The sequence below is a fragment of the Symphodus melops genome (assembly GCF_947650265.1).
Source record: "Symphodus melops genome assembly, chromosome: 17".
Taxonomy (NCBI): domain Eukaryota; kingdom Metazoa; phylum Chordata; class Actinopteri; order Labriformes; family Labridae; genus Symphodus; species Symphodus melops.
Genome location: NC_136707.1, coordinates 17,103,656 through 17,122,593, shown reverse-complemented (window position 1 = coordinate 17,122,593; position 18,938 = coordinate 17,103,656). Strand labels below are relative to the sequence as shown.

General features: G+C 39.1%; 1 protein-coding gene across 2 annotated transcripts; it reads left to right on the top strand.

Moving 5' to 3' along the window:
* Positions 1–18: 18 nt before the first annotated feature.
* Positions 19–16,951, top strand: lmx1al (LIM homeobox transcription factor 1, alpha-like). Of its 2 annotated transcripts, none has more exons than XM_079366507.1 (9): positions 19–673; positions 2,366–2,451; positions 3,237–3,426; positions 12,993–13,225; positions 13,977–14,140; positions 14,296–14,373; positions 14,466–14,580; positions 14,686–14,841; positions 15,332–16,951. In XM_079366507.1, exons 1-9 carry the CDS (start codon positions 630–632, stop codon positions 15,487–15,489), a joined length of 1,224 nt encoding a protein of 407 aa, XP_079222633.1. In that variant the 5' UTR covers positions 19–629; the 3' UTR covers positions 15,490–16,951. The 2 variants fall into 2 exon arrangements, with proteins under 2 accessions (XP_079222633.1, XP_079222632.1); XM_079366506.1 differs by having other exon boundaries at positions 30–673; positions 14,466–14,586.
* Positions 16,952–18,938: the final 1,987 nt, after the last annotated feature.

Here is an 18,938-nt window from a genome sequence, read left to right as displayed (position 1 = left end):
TTCATACTTATTAATAATTATTTCCGGTCGGAGACGGGTGTTACTAAGTTATTTTCGTTTATAAAGTAAACCAACATTTTCAGATGTTCTGATGTCGCCTGTACTGTAACTGCTCTCATCTGCATTTATCTTTGTCCCGTTCATAATGTGTTAAGACAGTTTGAGTGTTTATAGATTCTATTGCTTCTAAAGTATAGTATTTGAGGATTATAATTACAGGACAGGATTAACGTCTCACCTCAAGTCTTTTTTTTTCAATCCAGAGCGCCCTTGGAAGTGTCCGTTTCCAAACACAAATGGAAACGCTCATCCTCATGTGAGTTATCAATAGGCTGCATCATCGCTCATCTTCCCCCATCATCTTCCGCACCTTCTCCCTCCCTCTCACTCTCTCTGTCTCTCTTTCTCTCTCTCTCTCTGTGTCCATCTCCTCCCTCTTTACGCACAGAACAGTCAGAGCGCACACACGACTGGCACAGAATCACAGGAGAAACAATAGAGAATAGTTTGGGTCATCATGGTATTTGGATTATTACCGTAAGCAGCATGCGCTCTGGACTGTGAGATACAGGTGAACTATCTGAAAACGCCGCTGTTCTTCTACTGGCCGAAAGTTCCCGCAGGTTTTCATGTTGCCAACTGAGATTTCTGGAGGAGTGTGTTTCACCTCAAGGTAGGACTCTGCGAACCAAGTACAGGTTGTCAGAGGAGGCAAACGTGATTTAAAAAATAATAAACATCATATATATTTGTGTTGCTTGGAATAAAACCTTTGCGTTTTCTGCTCATTAGTTGTAAAATATCAAAGGATATTTGTCAGGTTTCAGAAGATGCTAAAAAAAAAAAAAAAAAGCAAGTCACTGTGACCTTGCTACTTGATAAGGCATGATCTGAGATAATAAAGAGTATGAATGGTTTTATTTCAGGTAAGGTTTTAGTCGGGGTTACTCTCAAAAACGTTGCTTTGGAAATCTTCCTCGTGGACAATTTTCTGAGAGGAGTGATCCAAAACACATTGCTCAACTTTATAGCCTTCTATTTACTTTTTTGGGTGAGAGGATGACAAGCCTTAAACACTTTATTCAAAACAGCACGCATGATTATAAGAATTCCTACTGTTATCACATAAATGTATAAACATAAGAGGCTTCAAACTATGAAAATCTCTAATATCTACATTATGGAGATTCTGGCTATTACGGACCAACTGATTCATCCTGATATTTCCTTTACAAGTCAGTGAGACCTCAACCAAAGTTTATGTCTTCTACTGACAGTATAGTAACAGTTTTTTTCCCTAGTAATCATTTCAGGCTGTCAGGCTGTTATTCTGATCATGTAATTACACGAATACGTCAGTAATTAATTTAACTCGCAATTAGGCAAATCATCCAATCAGAGCGCATTTACATGATTTATTTCTTTATTTGATTTTTTTTTTTTTAATTCAATAGCAAACGGCCATTCCCCGACATTTAAGACCTTATCTTTTAATTACATTTTAATTAATCAGTTTACAGATATAATTGTATGGTAATATTTATAATATTCTTTAAAAATATCACTTCAAAAACTTTGAATTCATCCGCATGCAGTAAATACCATAAAACATGTAATAATTTAGCCATTATATTTCGTAAAACCAGTCCAGGCCACCACAAGTTAAATATACCGGTAGAAAAACAAAGCCTCTGTTTTTTAACTCATCCAATTTAGGCTATATTCCTCAAAATGTATATATTTTTTAATAACTTAAAAAATCGTCTGTGTGTTTTAAAGCTTCTTGATTTTGGGGCTTATTTGATCACATTAATGGAAAAAATGCACAAACTGAAATAAAATCTAAAATGAGCACACAAAATCTGGTCGTATTTTTTAGGGGAACTTTTTGAAAAATAAGTCAAGATAATTCCAAGTGACTGGACTATAATGAAAATAAAGCAGCTGGAAGCTCCAATGGTAGAAATGCATTTTAAAAGTGGTATACACAAATGATGGGCTGTTAATTGTAGGCCTGCTAACCACATATCAAAGTATCTCAGTAGATTAATCTTCAATGCTTTGTCATTCCTTTTCCGTTATCATCATTATTATCATTATTATTAAGGCTTATGATCAGTACTTCTGTCTTTAAAATGTTGAATTTAATGGAAGCTGTTTATGTGTTGATGTGTTCAACTCTGGATCAAAATTAAAATATCGCTTATTGTTACATTTTATTTAAAATGTGTGTACAGTGGATTATATATTTGGCATGATTGACTTCCTTTTTCCTGGTGGATTTACTGGAGTGCGTACGGCACAAATGTTAGATAAGAATTGTGCTTTATTCGTTTTTTTGTTTTGTTTGTTGGTGTTTCTGAAGCGATCACACTGAGGGAAGGAGAGAAGGGATGAAAACAGAGGAAAGCCAGCAGTCCTGTCTGCAGCAACCTCCATCAACGCCTTTCGGTAAGTGTTAAACAGCGGAAAAATAAGACCCAAAGAAAATCATAATAAAACGTTCAAAATGAAAAACAAAGAAAAATATAAACTTGATACATTTGATATATATATATATATGTATATATATATATATATATATTAGACCACATTATCAGATTTCAATAATCATCCTCGAAATAACAGCTCCAGAATATTAACGCAATAGAAACCCCTTCAGGAATAAATAGGATATTAGGAGAACATTTGCATCACATATTGTGAAGTCATTAGTGCCTATCGACATGAATTCAGCATCAGTAAATAAATACAGGCTATAGGGAAGAATTTCAGGGACACAAAAAATGCACATTTCCCAAGCGGGTGTTACACTGACTACAAAAATTAGATGTTTACAATATTAAATTAAACTAAATACAAGCACCGTGGACTTAAAGGTATATGTATTAGTGGGCCTAATGAAATTAGTGTGACACGGCCTTTTGAGTAGGCCTTCACCTGACATGGGTGGTATAGTGTTGGAGGTGACAACAGGTGTACTGTTCCCAAAAAAAAATGTTCACGCTAAAATGTGTCGATTTTGTTAAAAAAAAGGAAAAAATAGATGACTTTAACAGCATGCTACATATTGCTCTAGTGTTTTACAGATGGCCCTGATGGAAACTTGGAGAGAGACATTACTTTCATTGCGGGGAGGGGGTTAAATTTAAGTGACTTGGACGCATAAAGCCATTTTAAACATCCTTTCCCTGCCTATGTTAGTGTCATTATCACGCACTGATATGCTCCCTCAGGTCCGGAGTTCAGAGGAGGGGGAGAGCTGTGTGCCGGCTGCGAGGCTCCCATCGCCGACCGCTTCCTGCTGCGCGTGAACGAGCGCTCCTGGCACGAGACCTGCGTCAAGTGCGCCGTGTGTTTGAGTGCGCTCACCGGGACCTGTTACTGCAGAGACCGACTGCTGTACTGCAAGCACGACTATGAAAAGTAAGAACACACACACACACACACACACACACAGGTTGGTAATATCCTACTTTGTTGCTGCGGCTTTGATTGTAGAAAAATTTGACAGCGCTGAAAAAAGTAGGCTAGAGAAGTAGGCAATAACCCCTTAATAATCGTGTAAAAGAATAATCATACTAATGTTTACGTTATTCATACGTTTTTCAGAGTTTTTGAGTTTTTAAGATATTTATATTTATATTTTTCTTAGACCCCCTTGAAGAAATTTGATTGGCTTTCACTGTTTAGCAGGTTGCAGGTCTACTTTGGCTATAGCTTGTGGTAGATCCTAACACAGAAAAAAACGAATACCCATCACTTAGGTATAACTGATTCATCCTCAGTCAAAGTAGTGGAAAAAGGAGTGAAAGTCTGTCTCACTTAAAATGAGATTGAATTATGAATATATAGTATAAAACGTTTTTTTCTCCGTTTATTCTTTGGACTAAACGCCTCACCAACAAATACCAAGCACAGTGTGGATAAAGACAGAGCAAATGATTCTACACAAGTCAATTTAATAACAGCAAAAACGATCATTCCAAAAATAAAATATTCAGATAGAAATAAAAAAAAATGTTTCTTAGCTTTAACATTATCTTCTAAAATAGAGGGCCTTCCTCACCCTTTTTTTAATTGCCAACATCCTGAACATTTTTAAAAAGTTTATCACTTTTACTTTCATTTCTGTTCAATTGCACTATCACAACACAAATATTACAGGTAAATATTTGACTAATTGTATGTGTACGAATATATGGCTATACACACCGACATAAAATCTATGGTACGTAGTGTGTGTAAAAGTCTTTCAGACATTTATGAGGCATATGGAGAGGATTGCAGAGATTACTGAGGTTCAAATGATAAATGATAAATCAGAGGTTGTCAGCATGTCATCCACCTTTACAGTGGTTATATTCGCTTCTTTCCTCTTGCTTTTATCATCAGCTTACCTTGTGTATCTTGTGCTACAGTTTGTATAGGTACACTACTTACAATGATAATAATTTCCTTGACAGATAGATTGATTATTTATTGATGTTGTTGACTGCAGGAATGTGCACTGGGAAGCTACAAATGAATTGCCCCTTGTGGAATAAATAAAGTTGTCTGAACTGAACTGAACTAAATTCTTATTCTAAACTTAATACATAATAATTCAAGTGAAAAATATCAGTATTTGTCTAACAGAGATTTTGTAGTCTGCATAAAGAAATTAATTTGTTGAATTATTAAGAGCCATATCTATCAAGTTTGTGTTCACACCTTTGAATGAAAAGCTCTGAACACTGCTGTCCCTGCTCTTTCATGCATCGTTGTTATGGGATAGACTTAGTTTAACCACTCTGATATATATTGCAATGTACATCAAAAATAATTAGTTATGAGAAATGTGTGTGTGTGTGTGTGTGTGTGTGTGTGTGTGTGTGTGTGTGTGTGTGTGTGTGTGTGTGTGTGCGTGTGCTGTTTCTTCTGTTAAGTTGTTTTGGTGTGCGGTCAGAAGGCATGCCTGCAGTGTGAGCTCCAGGCACAGACATCTGAAGGACGAGCCCCGAGCTTGTTATCATTGTTTTGAAAAGTGTCAGACGGCATCCAGCAGCACAGACACTCCCACTGTACCTGACATCTGGAGGAGAGAGAGAGAGAGAGAGAGAGAGAGAGAGAGAGAGAGAGAGAGAGAGAGAGAGAGAGAGCGAGGGAGAGAGAGAGGGAGAGAGAGAGTAAGATAGAGTCAGGGAGAGAGAGAGAGGGGAGCTGCCTAATGAAAGTCCCATTGTGTGACGTTTATCTTGAAAAATGAGTGGGAAACATGGAGGATATAGTTTATCAGAAATGAAGCACTGGGTGGATTTTAAGTGATGGAATGAAACAGCGTATTTGCTCTCCTCATGTAATGACTGTAATCGTAGATCCAAATTAACAGTCAGCTGTTCATTCACGATGGTGTTGATTTAGTCTCCTATACATTGCATGTGGATAGTTGCCTTGTAGTGCGAGTCTGTGCCAGACTTGGCAGCAGTACTGACTGTGACCTTCAAGCAGATCGGCAACAATGTCTCCTTGTTTTCCCTGCGGTCTGTCCATCAGTGCCTTACACCACACACTCCCCGTCTAGAGCAGGTGTGTGCATTGTAACAGATAACCATGTCCAAGAATCTGGAACCTGCATAAAAGTTTAAGGGGAAGATTTAGCCATCTTTAACTTTTTAGTTTAAGCTTAACAAGAGACAGTGGCAGATAAAGTGCTTGATGTCTATGCACACTGATGGTGCAATTTATCTTGTCGATAAGTTTTTGAAGAATATGCATATAATATATATATATATATATATATATATATATATATATATACATACATGGATAAGAAAGTATCTTGCAGGCTTGTCTTTGCCATACTTGGCTATAATCCATTTTACCACCATGCAGCATATCTGACTTGTCCAAATATGTTTACTTCATTCTTTGCTTTGATTTCATCACCCAGCACACTCAGACATGCACATCTCTTCTCCATGTCTGAGGCATACAATAAATGTCTCACAGTATAGTTATGATATTTATTTCTTGTGTTTGGAATTCCTTAAAGAAATTGTTGAGATTAAAAAATATATATATATATGGAAAAGTTTTTGGGAGATGTTCAAATACTTCATAATTATCATACTATGCTGAGGTGAAAACAAATAAGCCCATATAAATGTCTATCAATTCAAATGAGAGAGCAAATCCAATTTTGAAATGTGACCCATCCCCCAATCTGATTCCTTTGGGATAAATTGCCTTTAAGGCAAAAGTTGATTCAACATTTGCATGTTTAATGTTGTCAAAGGATATTTTGCCTCAAAATAATTCTGAAGTGATCGCTCCAATGCTCAAAAAGACAATATCCAAAAGACATCATCATGGTAGCTCTGATATTATAATCCATATCAAATGCCATTTTATTAAGAACTTTAGAATATGATGGAATATGGGCTGTAAGTCATATTTAAGTTAAGTAGTTGAAATGTAGGGAAATAAATAAGCGAGGACTCTCTCAACCACTCATTATCTGTGTAATAAAACAGTAGGTATGCCTTCAGTTTAGAGATTCCCCTGTCTCAATCTGTTATGGTAATGAGGGGATTTAGACACAATTAACTGAAGTGCATCTTGTGGATTTTTCTTTTGGATTTACTTCTGTGTTAAAACCTCAAGAAATTCTCTGGAACTCCATCTTGTTATGGACCAGATGTTCAAAATGAAGCTTTAGAATAAATTTGTGGCAAGACAGCCTTCCACGTTTACATCGAGATGCTTTTTCAAAGGGTGCAATCCATCACTTATATTATTAAGAGGTGCAGAATAATGAGAAAAGGACAGGAAATCTGTGAATGCATTTTTTTTAAACATGAAAATAAATGGTGCACTTCATAAAAGTTTGAGGACAAGTAAATATCATAACTGCTCATTTTAAGACAGTGAAATTTCCTATTTGCAAGCATAAATACTGCTAACCATGCTTAGCATCCTACTACTAATTTTTTTGACAGTCATCCTTAACACTTTTATGGATAATGGGTTTTTTTGTAAGTCTGAGCAGTGCAAGGCCAGTGTTCCCTGGTCAATAGTGCTGAACTGGGATAGAATTAAGGGTAGTCAGGTTGTTTGGAGCCTGCATGCAAGCTCCCTTGTAAGCCTCATAAAGGCAGCTTCTCCCCTTTGAAAAACAGGTCAATAGGGTGGATATTCACTAAACCTAAGGTTTAATACCTCCCTCTGTGGGGTGGAGGAGGGCACAAGGTCTACATAGGTTTACAAACCCTGTCCTTGCAGACGGAGAGAGGGAGACCCCGGCGCCACAGTTATAGAATCTCCCTCTGCTGACCAGGTAGATATATGTGAGACTAACACTGACGCATGATAGAGTACACTATCAAGTTACAGTGCATTTATGTAAGAGTCTTCCTGCACTAAAATACTGAGACTGAGAATGGAAACTGCATCCTCTCCCCAGTTCCCCCCTTCATACCCCACCCACCCTTCCTCTCCTTGTCTCTCTATCCTTTACCTCGTTCATCACTGTCTGCTTTGTAATAATATTTCTCTATTCCAAACCTCATTTCGTTCTTGTTGAGATTGATGGCAGCCATGACACCAAACAGTTTATCTCCCCGTTTATCCCTTGTTTTCTCTTAATCGCCTCCCTTCCCTCAGCGCCTCTTTGTGTCTCGGGATGGGAACGGGAGGAGGAGGAGGTGGGGAGGCTGATTGGGCACGGTGCTAATTACCCAGCATTCTGTGGCTGTCCTGTGATGACAGGCTTGACACTGGGCTGCTGGGACATACTATTAGAGAGAATTATGCAATGACATATCAGAAGGACAACAATCCCTTATCCCTGTCCCTAAAGATGAATGACTCAGTTCCTGTGATAAAATACTTTCAGAGTGCTTAAACTCTCACTGATCAATAGTGATTTGTCGACTGCAAAGGGGACTCAATATATAACTCTGTTGGAACGTAAACGTCAATAGGTTTTGTGTCTAATTGTAGAATTTTCTTGGTGGTGCTCATAAAAATCAAATGCTATGTTCAGGACTTACCTTATTTTCAAGAAAAACATCGTTTGGATGGCAGCAGGAAATGTCATTACCTTGCTGTATGAAACCAATCCACCTGCATTGGGAAAAATATTGAATTAAATTGTAACTGAGTAAGCTTACCTTCAATAATTTAACATTTCTGTCAGTACATTGCATTTGCAAAAGAAAGTTTGTGGATCAATGTGTGTTTAAGTGAAACATGGCTGTAAAGTGATAGGCTACACGTGATACATGCATGGGGCGCTGAGGCGTTCAGACACGTCTTCCTCACCCCGGAGTTTGTAACCTAAACCTGGAACTCAACAATTGATGGTTGGAGAGGATTCAGAGAAAAAGGAAAGTGTGGATACAGAAGTTTTCATGTTTGGGTCATTGAGAAATACTCCGATTTTATGGTGTAAATGACAGCACATTAGGGATAAATCTCTGCGATGGAAGATTGGTTTGAAACAGGACAAGGAAGGTAGAGATGAGGTGTCTGAGTTTTGGAAAAGAAAAGAGCCACAGGGAAGGGCAGATTTTTGTCTCGGTGTATGTGTGTGAGGAGGGGGTTATATTGCCACTGTTTTTGCATAATGTGAGATGAGACCCCATCATCTTTCCTCCCCCACAACAATTTTATAACAGACAGCTAATAAATGTTTCATGGCAGAACAAGCTGCTCGCCTTGGCTTTATTAAATCTGAGATAATAAAAGCAGAGAGAGGGAGGAAAAAGAGGGAGAGAATAGGGGGTCGCACCAGAGAGGGAGAGATAGGGAGATCGGCGTAGACTTTTCTCAAATCGACCGGCTGTATCTCCTGTTTCTGGGGCAACGGGTCCCGCTGTCCCCCGCCACCCCCCCTCCCCGTTGCTTCCCACTCCGCCAGAGACAGACAGGAAATGAGAAACGGGCAGACAGGATATTGCGTTCTGGTGGCCTGGGGATTAACTGTTTTATCTAAACTAACACACACACACACAAACACACATCTATATCCTCACACATAGCATTCGTTCTTGGTAGCATCAGGTGTAAATCGCACACACTCAAAGACACATATCATGCAGACTTTGTGCGCCATGCGGGTTTTTGTTGTTACTTTTAGAGGTACATTACAGCAGGTCCTGAATATTACAGACATCATTGCTGCTCCCACGCAGAGCTGGTCTTTTACCAGTGTGAACAGTTTACAATCAGAGTTATGACATGTAACTGTATAACTGTGAGATTGGTTGAGGGTTTGTGCAGAAATGCCTCTTCAGATGTATTTTACACATTGCAGACCCTCATAGCGATTCGATTACAACTTTTACTCAGCGTCATTGAGCAATATGACTGTTTATGATTTTACTGTATTGATGCATGGAGGGTGCACAAATGAGAGCATCTGTCAGTGTTTTATTGATGTTTGTACCCAGGCACCTTATCTGTATTGACACAAACTGTGCATATTTGTGTTTATGTGTGCATGTGACGCTACATATATATGTGTGTGTGTGTGTATGTGTGTGTGACAGTATTTTGTCTATGTGTGTATTTGTGTGAGTGAGCGTCAGTGAGTGGTGGCAGGGGTAGTGAGTATCGTGGGGAATGCTGGGAGATTTTAATAACACAGAAGCAGTGCAGGGAGATTTAATAAAAGGAGATGATGTGATTACTGAACCCTGGCTCTGAGCCATTTTGCTTCACAGAGCAATATCCGCTGAGCGTGCGCGCACACTCACACACATCCACACGGATACTGAACAGAATACAACTTAAAAAGCAAAATTGTTGCATATCATTTCTTCGTTTAGCTTCGATCGCATGAATCTTTAGATCCACCTTTGTTTTCAGGGAACATTTAAGCACATTCATAGTCATTCTTGAACACGTTACATTTGTTGGAAACATGGGTTTTCACATCGCTGCAGATTCGTTGTTTGTGAAACAGGAATTTGTCTTAACACTCCCAATATGGTACCATACACTTTACTGTCGCCTTGGCAGAATTTGCCTACGACTCCAAGTGATGCACACATTCACGTAAAGTGAACAGGAGCACAGAATGAGATACATAAGCCTTGAATTGTACAGTGTCAGTCCTTATCTCTCCAAGTTAGGTTCATCTGAGCCACCTTTAAAAGACTATAGTTAACTACAGCAAAAGGGGGCACCCTCAAACCCTGTATCAGAAAATCTATACTTGTATAAGTATTCATCATCTATCAATACAAAAACAACAACTGCACTGGCTCTGAGACACTTTTTATTTATGTAATCATTGTGTTATGGTCTGCACAAGGTTGTGCTTGTCAGAGCTCAGATACTAAACAATGCCACATGACGTAGCTTAAGGAGATGAGGAAATTCAGTTTTACTGTTCCTGAACGATATAGCAAGAAGGAAAGGGTTTATTATATCCACCCAATACTTAACATTAGCTCTTCTGCCTTTACATTTGATCTCACAATCAGTGAGCTTGTAATTAGTTTTGCCCTGTAACCCCACAGAAATCCTTTGCAGGAAACACAAAGGGGCCTGAAGCCAAAGTTCCCGAGATTTTGTACAACATGCACACAAGCTCTCAATCGGAGGTTCTTCTGTCAGCTTTCTAATTCTGTACATAGGAATATTACACACTTCATAAACGTTAAGCCATCTAAATCCATTAAAAAGTCTTGTAAAGATAACATTTCTGATTACTGGTTGAAATGGCTCTACCTCACTTGTTTAATGTAACTTAATTTTATCTATTTGTACCTGAATTAAAATGCAATATAATAAAAAAAAAAAAAAACGTTTTCATCAACTTTTCTACTGATGTGTCGGCTTTAATAGTGACTGGATGTCATTTGATCGTCGATTATCCTTGTTTGTTTTACTATTGGATGCTGCAAAATATTGTTAAAAAAACCCCCCAAAAAAACCACAATGAAATGTTTTGTGTGTTTTTCCAGAAAGGTGCACAAAACAAATGTAGAGCAAAAAATGAATAGAAATGTATTTGTGTGCATTCACATATCAATCCCCCAATCCACAAAAATAAACAGGCATATAATACATATCACTTAATTTCACTAACATTCAATTGGTTGTTTGAGTTGACGTAGAACCCTAGTTTACCTGCTCTACAGCCGTCAGGTCTCAGTGGTTTATTGGAAGCTGCACCCTGGCCAAGGCCCGTGTGAATAATGCTTCTATTAGAGGGATTAGATTGATCTACTTACAGACCCCCCTCTGAGGCAGTTGCCCCAAGTTGCCTTCATTTGCCATGTTGAGTAAATTCCTACCGTGCTGAGTACACCCCGATTAGGGAGTGTGCGACTTAACCACCAACATCATTGGTCTTATGTCAAGCAATTCTGTGACATTTCTGTTTTCTTCCTTTTTGTTCACATTGAAAGGAAGCACTGAAGAAGTTGAAGTGTGTTTGGATGGAGAGCGAGGCCCTACAGAGCAGGCGGGGGATGCTCTCTCTTGTTGAATATTTGCAAGGTGGCAAGTGCTACGGTCGACGTGTAGTTTTGAAAAGGTATTTAACAATGTTTCTGTGGAGAAAGAAAAGGTGAGAAACCTTTTGTAAAACACAAGGTTCTGTCACAATAGATGGGCTTAGGACTGTTAATGAGGACGTTTGTGTTTGCTTCACGGTGTCAACTTAGCGACACTGTCATTTTGGGAATTTGGGAAGTGTTTGGCAGATGGATTGAGAAAGATTAGCTGTAGCAGCTGCGTTTGGGACAGAAACACAGATTAGGAGCTTTAATGTGCAGACCTGGCTCCTTCTTTACACTCCAGATTTGGGCAACAACACCTTCCTATCACTCGGTCAGGGACCCAACACTTCTGCTTTGTCCTTTCCTCCCCCTGCTAACTCCCCTCTCATCCTCCCTTCCTTGTGATTTTTTCCCCACCTATTTCAATATTCACTGACCTTTCCCTTTCTTACTCCTATATGAATACTTGGTAACTCTTCCTGGAAAACTATCTGCTGATCGCAGGGTGCATCACTATGTTTTTGATGGTTGACTGACTGATAGCAGACTATATACTTATATTAGGTGAGTCTATGCACATGCCTGTGCGTGTGGACGCATGTGTGTGGGAGTCTGTGTTTTTGTGTGTATGTGTGTTTTAGTGTGCATAAGTGAGAGGAGAGATTAACCCCATGCTATCCCCAATCCCTGGTTATGAGTTTACAGCGTCTGTCTGGCCATTGCACTGTTTAAACAACAATCTAATTAATCCTGTCTTTATTAGTTTCAGTGAACTGGGGAGGCTGGCTGGGAGGGCGTGAGGGAGAACTGGGAATGCTGGCAGAAAATACTTGGGAGGGAGGGGGAGGAAACCAAGTGCAAGAGCAGGGATTTGAGAGGAATTTAAAGGCAGAGTCTTAGGCCCTGCAAATGGAAATGGGGGTGTGAAGAGATGGTAAGGCTGGGGAGAAGCTGAGGGTTTAGAACATCTCACAGGAGGAGAGATGGAGGTACAAAAGGAGGAAAGTTGTTATAAGGAAGCAATGGACCTGACAAAGACTCCACATTAAGCTTATTTCATTCTGTTACGCAAGTACTTATAGATTGTGGGTGGGAAATGGGTATACTGGAGTTGATCCCATTAAGCAAAATGTCATGATTTAAAAGTGAAAGACATGACAGGCAGCTCTTTTTTCATAAGCTTACTACTGCCCCCTACTGTAATGAAAGGGGGAAAAAGTATGTTCTGAAAATGCAGACGACTGTTATTTCCCTCAGCAGATGTTCACCTTGTTGCTTTGTGAATTGGGTGATGTTTGTACGACCTTTAATTAAGAGACTATGCTAATCTGTAGAATCATTTGCGCTGATGGTTAATGTATCAGAGCTACTTCATCTTTAATTACCATTCACCGTCTATATGCAGGATTTTTTTTTCTTTCTGTGAACTCCATGACTCCGCAGGTCCACATTTTTTCAAGGTATCCTTCACATGTAAGTCTTTCTGTGCACCTCCAGGCTGTTTGTAAGGAAGTGCAGTGCCTGCCTGCAGGTGATTGGCCGTTCGGAGCTGATAATGCGTGTGCAAGGCCAGGTGTACCACCTGGGCTGCTTCACCTGCTGTGAGTGTGAGCGCCGGCTGCAAAGAGGTGATGAGTTTGTGCTGAAAGAAGGCCAGCTGCTCTGCCGTATGGACTATGAGAAGGAAAGGGAAATGCTGGCTGCTATAAGTCCCACACCAACTGAATCAGGTAAGGCCGGTTAGGTACAATGCTATTTTGGCTGAAACATATGAATTCACTCAAAATGCAAAGCTTTTCAACATAGTTCTATAAGCAAGCTCTGTTACAGTCACCCATTAAGCAGATTTTTTTCAGCAAATCCATTCTCAATGACATTCCACCACTTCAGACCAGGGAGCAGATCCTGAAGGGCAAATGTAGGTTAGGGAACTTCCTTTCAATCTGCTCCTCAGTTTCAGTTCATTTATGATGAATAAGAGTAAGTTAATAAACGCTTGAATAGTGAGACAATTTACGTACAAAAAAAACTGCTTCATTAAAGCTAATTGACATAAATTATAGTTGTGATAGCAATTATAGTAAGTCAGTCATTGGATTTGATAACCTTGGGTTTGTGTGGCAGAAGTAAGTTGACCTCTTTAAATTCTGGGAATTGTCTTTAGCATATGTAGCTGAATTTCCTCTTAGCTTAAAATGAAACTCTATCTCAAACTTTAGACAGCTGTTTTCCAGAGGTCTCCTCAGAGGGTTTATCCCAATAACCCTTGACTTCCTTTTTGTACTTCTATGCTAAAAGTTTTGTTTTTTTTGCACCAATACACCAAGTCAAATTCATTAAATGTAAACATACTTGACAATAAAAAATGTCTGATTCTGACTCACTTACCTTGTCTGTTGAAAATAAAGCTAAAGAGGAATAAAATGGTGCCATTTCCTGCCGGCTGCTCTGACTGCTTTATTGTTTGCTCACCTTGTTCAGTGAAAAGTGAGGATGAGGACGGTGGAGGAGGCTCCGGTGGGGGGAAAGGTGGTGATGAAGGCAAAGAGCACAAGCGTTCAAAGAGACCACGTACCATCTTGACCACGCAGCAGCGCCGTGCTTTCAAGGCCTCCTTTGAAGTGTCCGCTAAGCCTTGCCGTAAGGTGGGTGGGATTTGTTGTCTAACTATGATGTCATACAAAAAAATCCCTGCCTTAAACCAATTATGGTTAATGGGTTTTAAATTTATTTAACATTTATCTTACGCTTTAAACTGTTTTTTGTTTTTTTGTTTTTTTTTAATTGCAAAAAACTCTAGGTGAGGGAGACACTGGCTGCAGAGACTGGTCTGACAGTCCGAGTTGTGCAGGTGTGGTTTCAAAACCAAAGAGCCAAGGTTAGAGCTAACATATTTTCTGAGTAAATGTTGTGTTTCACATCTTATCAGAGAGCAAATTCATTCAGACGGTGTGTGTTTTTGTGCGGCAGATGAAGAAGATAGCTCGCCGACAGCAGCAACAGCAGCAGCAGCAACAGGAACAAGAGCAGCTGGGAGGGACCCGGAGAGGACCCAGCCGAGGAGGCCGCCAGAGCAATGATGACAGTGAGGGTAATAATAACTCAGAGGGCTAACTCAAGTTCAGAATAAAATATTGTACCAAATAGAAGAAAAAACTGTATGACTAAAGGGATTCTCATCTTTACAAAGATGGCTCTAGTACCCATGGCATGGATGGGATACTGGGGTATCCCTCTCTGCCACGTCAACAACTACTTGCTCTGGACCCAAACATCTACGGTGGAGAGCCTTTTCGACATGGACTAACACCACCACAGCTGAACAGTGAACAGCTTCATTCATATGGTGAGACAAGAGGTCAAGGCTGCAAGTTTAAAATTCAATTAAAAACCTCTTTATAGCTCTATATCTATATCTCTAATTTGATATTACCTTCCCCTATCTTTATAATGCAGCTATTTGGTAAGTTAGTTGCAGTAAATGTCGTTCATCTTGCAAACCGAAGAGTTTATTGTACCCTTTACAAAACTTTCGCATTCCCTTTTCTATTTGTTGCTATTTCTTTAGGAGTTGTGCAGTTGGTGCTAGAAAAGCTGAAATGTAATATTTGGATTTAAAAGAGCTGCTTCATGTGGCTAAGCACAGACAGTATATAGAAAGATGTTTGAGAGATTCCAGTTGTAAGGAAATTGCTGGAAGTATACTACAGAGAATGAGGGAGACAGACAAAAAAAACCAAACATCTTTAATCAAATATTATTTTTATGCTCTTCTGTGCTTTTTGAACTAATCAAAGCCTTGTTCACACTCACATTTTTTTTTTGTTTTACCATAGACTCAGAGACAGTGTTCCATGACCTGGATAGCGATGGCAGCCTTGGTCACCTTGGAGACTGCCTTTTGGCAACAGGAGATGGCAGTCTCCTGGCAGGGCGAGTGGGAAATCCCATTGACCGTCTCTACTCCATGCAGAACTCCTATTTCACCTCCTGACCCTTATAAACTACCACCCTCCCCCTCTGGTTCCAACTTTCACCTCAGAGATGCAGCTAACGGAGTCCGTCCATCGTCATGCCTGTGGGACCACTCTCCATGAGAATGCCTTCACCCAAACACATGTCAAAGCTTTTATCACAGGCCAAAATCACCCGAGGTCAGGCATAGACACAATAAAACTTTGAAACAGATTAGCATAACGTTTCCATTACTTTTCCTCGTTGAGAATCACGTGCTGGAAATACAGACACTGTAAATGTCAAAGATGTGTAAGAGGACCTACATTTCTCCTGTTGTATTTATATAATGTTAAACTAATTTCATTGCACTTTCAAACAAGGACAGACAATTATCTAACACTAATATGTATATCATGCATTACAGAAGATAATTGATTGTTGCCAGTGAATTCAAATGTGTATTTAGGTTTTTCAGCAGGTCTTAATGAGGGTCTAACCTAAATCAGTTAATTGCATTTTTTTGGGGGGGGGGGGACAGGACAAGTAATTAGTTAGTGTGTGTGAAAGACTGCAGCATATACAATTATGTATATGGATTGGAGTACTTTTTTTGCTCTCAGGTTAGTTTGTATTATGTAACCTGGGCTTTCTCAGGATATTGTGCTGGATAGGATTATACATTAAACTTACCCAATGACTCAACAATAATGGATCACAGAAAGGGAAATTCTCTCCATTAAAAATTATGATTTCAAACTACATGCTTAGTTTTTGTTAATGCATGACATGTATAATGTGGACCAAAAATGTCTTCTTTTTTATAGCATTTAGTCAATACAGGGTCTTTTGAAAAGCCTTAAGTGGACACAGGGTTCTATAAGTTGTTTTAACATAAGCCTTCCTTCTCTTTTTAAACGAAATAAAAGAGGAGCACTGCAGTAAAGATGACCAATAGAAATAAAACACCCAAAAGCTAGGACACTGTGTACATGATGATGTACTCAAAATGTATATGTGAGTATGGCTGTGGTATAATTAATTGTAGTCACTTTCTGTAATAATTTCCTTATCAAGCATCTCAAATAAGATGTTAGTTAGACATTTTGTACATTCTTCTGTGATAACCTGCAAATATTTAAACTGTAGCATGATGTTTATGTGTCACAAGGTAGAGCTAACGGAACGGCCTCTAAAGTGCTGTTGGATGCTGAAGCATAAGGAGAAGACAGACTCATAAAACGGTGCAGAATCAATTAGAATTAGGGTGATACTTGTTTCATTAAGTGCCATTGATCAGCTACAGCTTGTGAAATTCTTTCATGGCATTATGTTAAACTATATTCCCTGACTCATGGTATTTTTACAGTGATATTTTTGTGAACGTAACTTATTTGTGAGGTATTAGGCAAGTTCCTATCTTATGTCTTTTGTTCAGTGACTGCTAGGTGATGTGCTTTGAATGTAATATTGGTGTCTCTTCAATACAACTTGCAATTTCATCTTTGGAGTGTACTTTCCTTATTGTGTTATTCTGATACAGTTCTCGTTTTCTTGTGTGGTTTAGACAAACTAAAGAAAGAATGGAAGTGCAGAAAGAATGAAAGATTTTCCTTTCACTAACCTCCATCAAAGCTTTAGTAGTTGAACCAGAAAAAGGTCTGTTCTGCTTAGTGGTCACAGGGCTCATAACTCAACATCCTCCCTTTGTCTCTCTCAGTAGTTCTGCTGATTAAAAGGGGAGTGCCTCCTCCTTCTCCTACTTTTCTTCCCAGAACTTCTCAGTCATTGACTAGTCAGGAGTGTCTGTGTGGGAGCAATACATTCACATTGAATATCTAACTCTGACTCAGACATGGAGAGGGAGAGGGCAAGGTCAGGGGGGAAAGACACAAGCAATAGATAAATCAAAAGAATGACCAAACTGGATAAGTAGTACAAGCCGGATGCCAAATTTAATAAGACTGTTCAATAATCATCAGTAAAAAAACAGAGATCCTTTAATACAGGCCAATAAAACGGCTGAGAAGTTGGTAAATACTCTACCAGCCCAACTCACAGTGTGGTTGCATTTCTCTCCTACATCTTTGAAGGAAGACAAATGGTCACATTAAGTTACATAGCAGTAATCAAACAGTAATTGTACATGTATAAGAAGGCAGTGGCTAGTCCATGCACCCCTCCGTGTTGCTTGGCTACAGGAGGAACTCACGGATGATAGAAGATGTCTAAATGCTATGATGGCTGAGGTAACGGATTGGTATCTGGAAAAAAAAAGAAGAGGAATTTGTTAGTATGTTGACCGTAAGTTATAGCTCCCAAAGACGTAGTTCAGTGTAAGTTGTGTTCTTTTAATGTAATAAACCAAAGGTTTATAACTACATGTATAGAACCCTTTTAACCCAGACATGTTTCCATAAATGCTCAAACATCTTAATCACAAAATAATTTCATACATAACAATACTGTATGCATATGTGCAGAAATCTGTGTGTGAGTGTGTGTGTACTCATTAGGAATACAGATTAATAGTTCTAGTGTCTGTTTCTCTGTGAGCTAAAGCACGAGTGATAAATAAGTACTGATATGTTTTGCACCAGCCAGAGCTTTACTTTTGTGTGTCTGAACAATGTGAATGCACAAACCTTCCGGTTTAATGAAAAAAAGAAAACTTCAAGAGTTCAAAACCCCAGCAAGAACTCACCCAATCCACTGACGTCCACTGTCTCTGCACAGACCAGAAAGCGAGATACATGTGGTGAGCAGGAGGTAGGTTGGTCCTGGTTTTCTCTGAGACAGCGCTCAAACTCCACAAATTGTTTGGAGCAGTCCTGTCTGATTTTCTGTATCACCGGGCTGTGGAAAAATAATGGGAATCACACTTAGTTATAAAATGAGGATGTAAGAGTAATATGTAAAGTGAATATTGGCCTACAAGTATGTTTCCTTACTGTGATGATGTGCACTGTGCAACCTTCATCTTTAGGTCATGACACTTTTCTTGCCATGTCGATGGATTGGAGGCGACACAAGAACCATATGCCTCCATTTCTTTATGGCAATACTTTGCCGTAATATTCATTGCAGCTTGCCTGAAAGGAAACGTAATGTTTGTCAAACAGTAAGTGATGGTACTCAAGTTAATTGACCATCTCCGTGTCAAAAGTGAAGGCTACAAAGTAAAAGCAAACGAAATAAGGTATAACCTGATTTTAAAATAGCATGTCTATGTCTAAGCTACACTATACTTCTTTATCTATTTGAACATTTAATGTTGGTAAAAAGATAAAATGCCCTCGTTGAATGTCTTACATGGTCCTTGTTCAAGATTGCCTCAAAGAAGAAGCTGATGTATCAAGGTTACAACAGTAGAAGATATTACTCCATGTGAGGCTCCATGTCTGTGCTGCAGCTTCACTGTACACACCCATTACCCCCTGATTGGCTGAGACAATAAGCTTGTGAACATTTTCTCTGATATCATTGGTG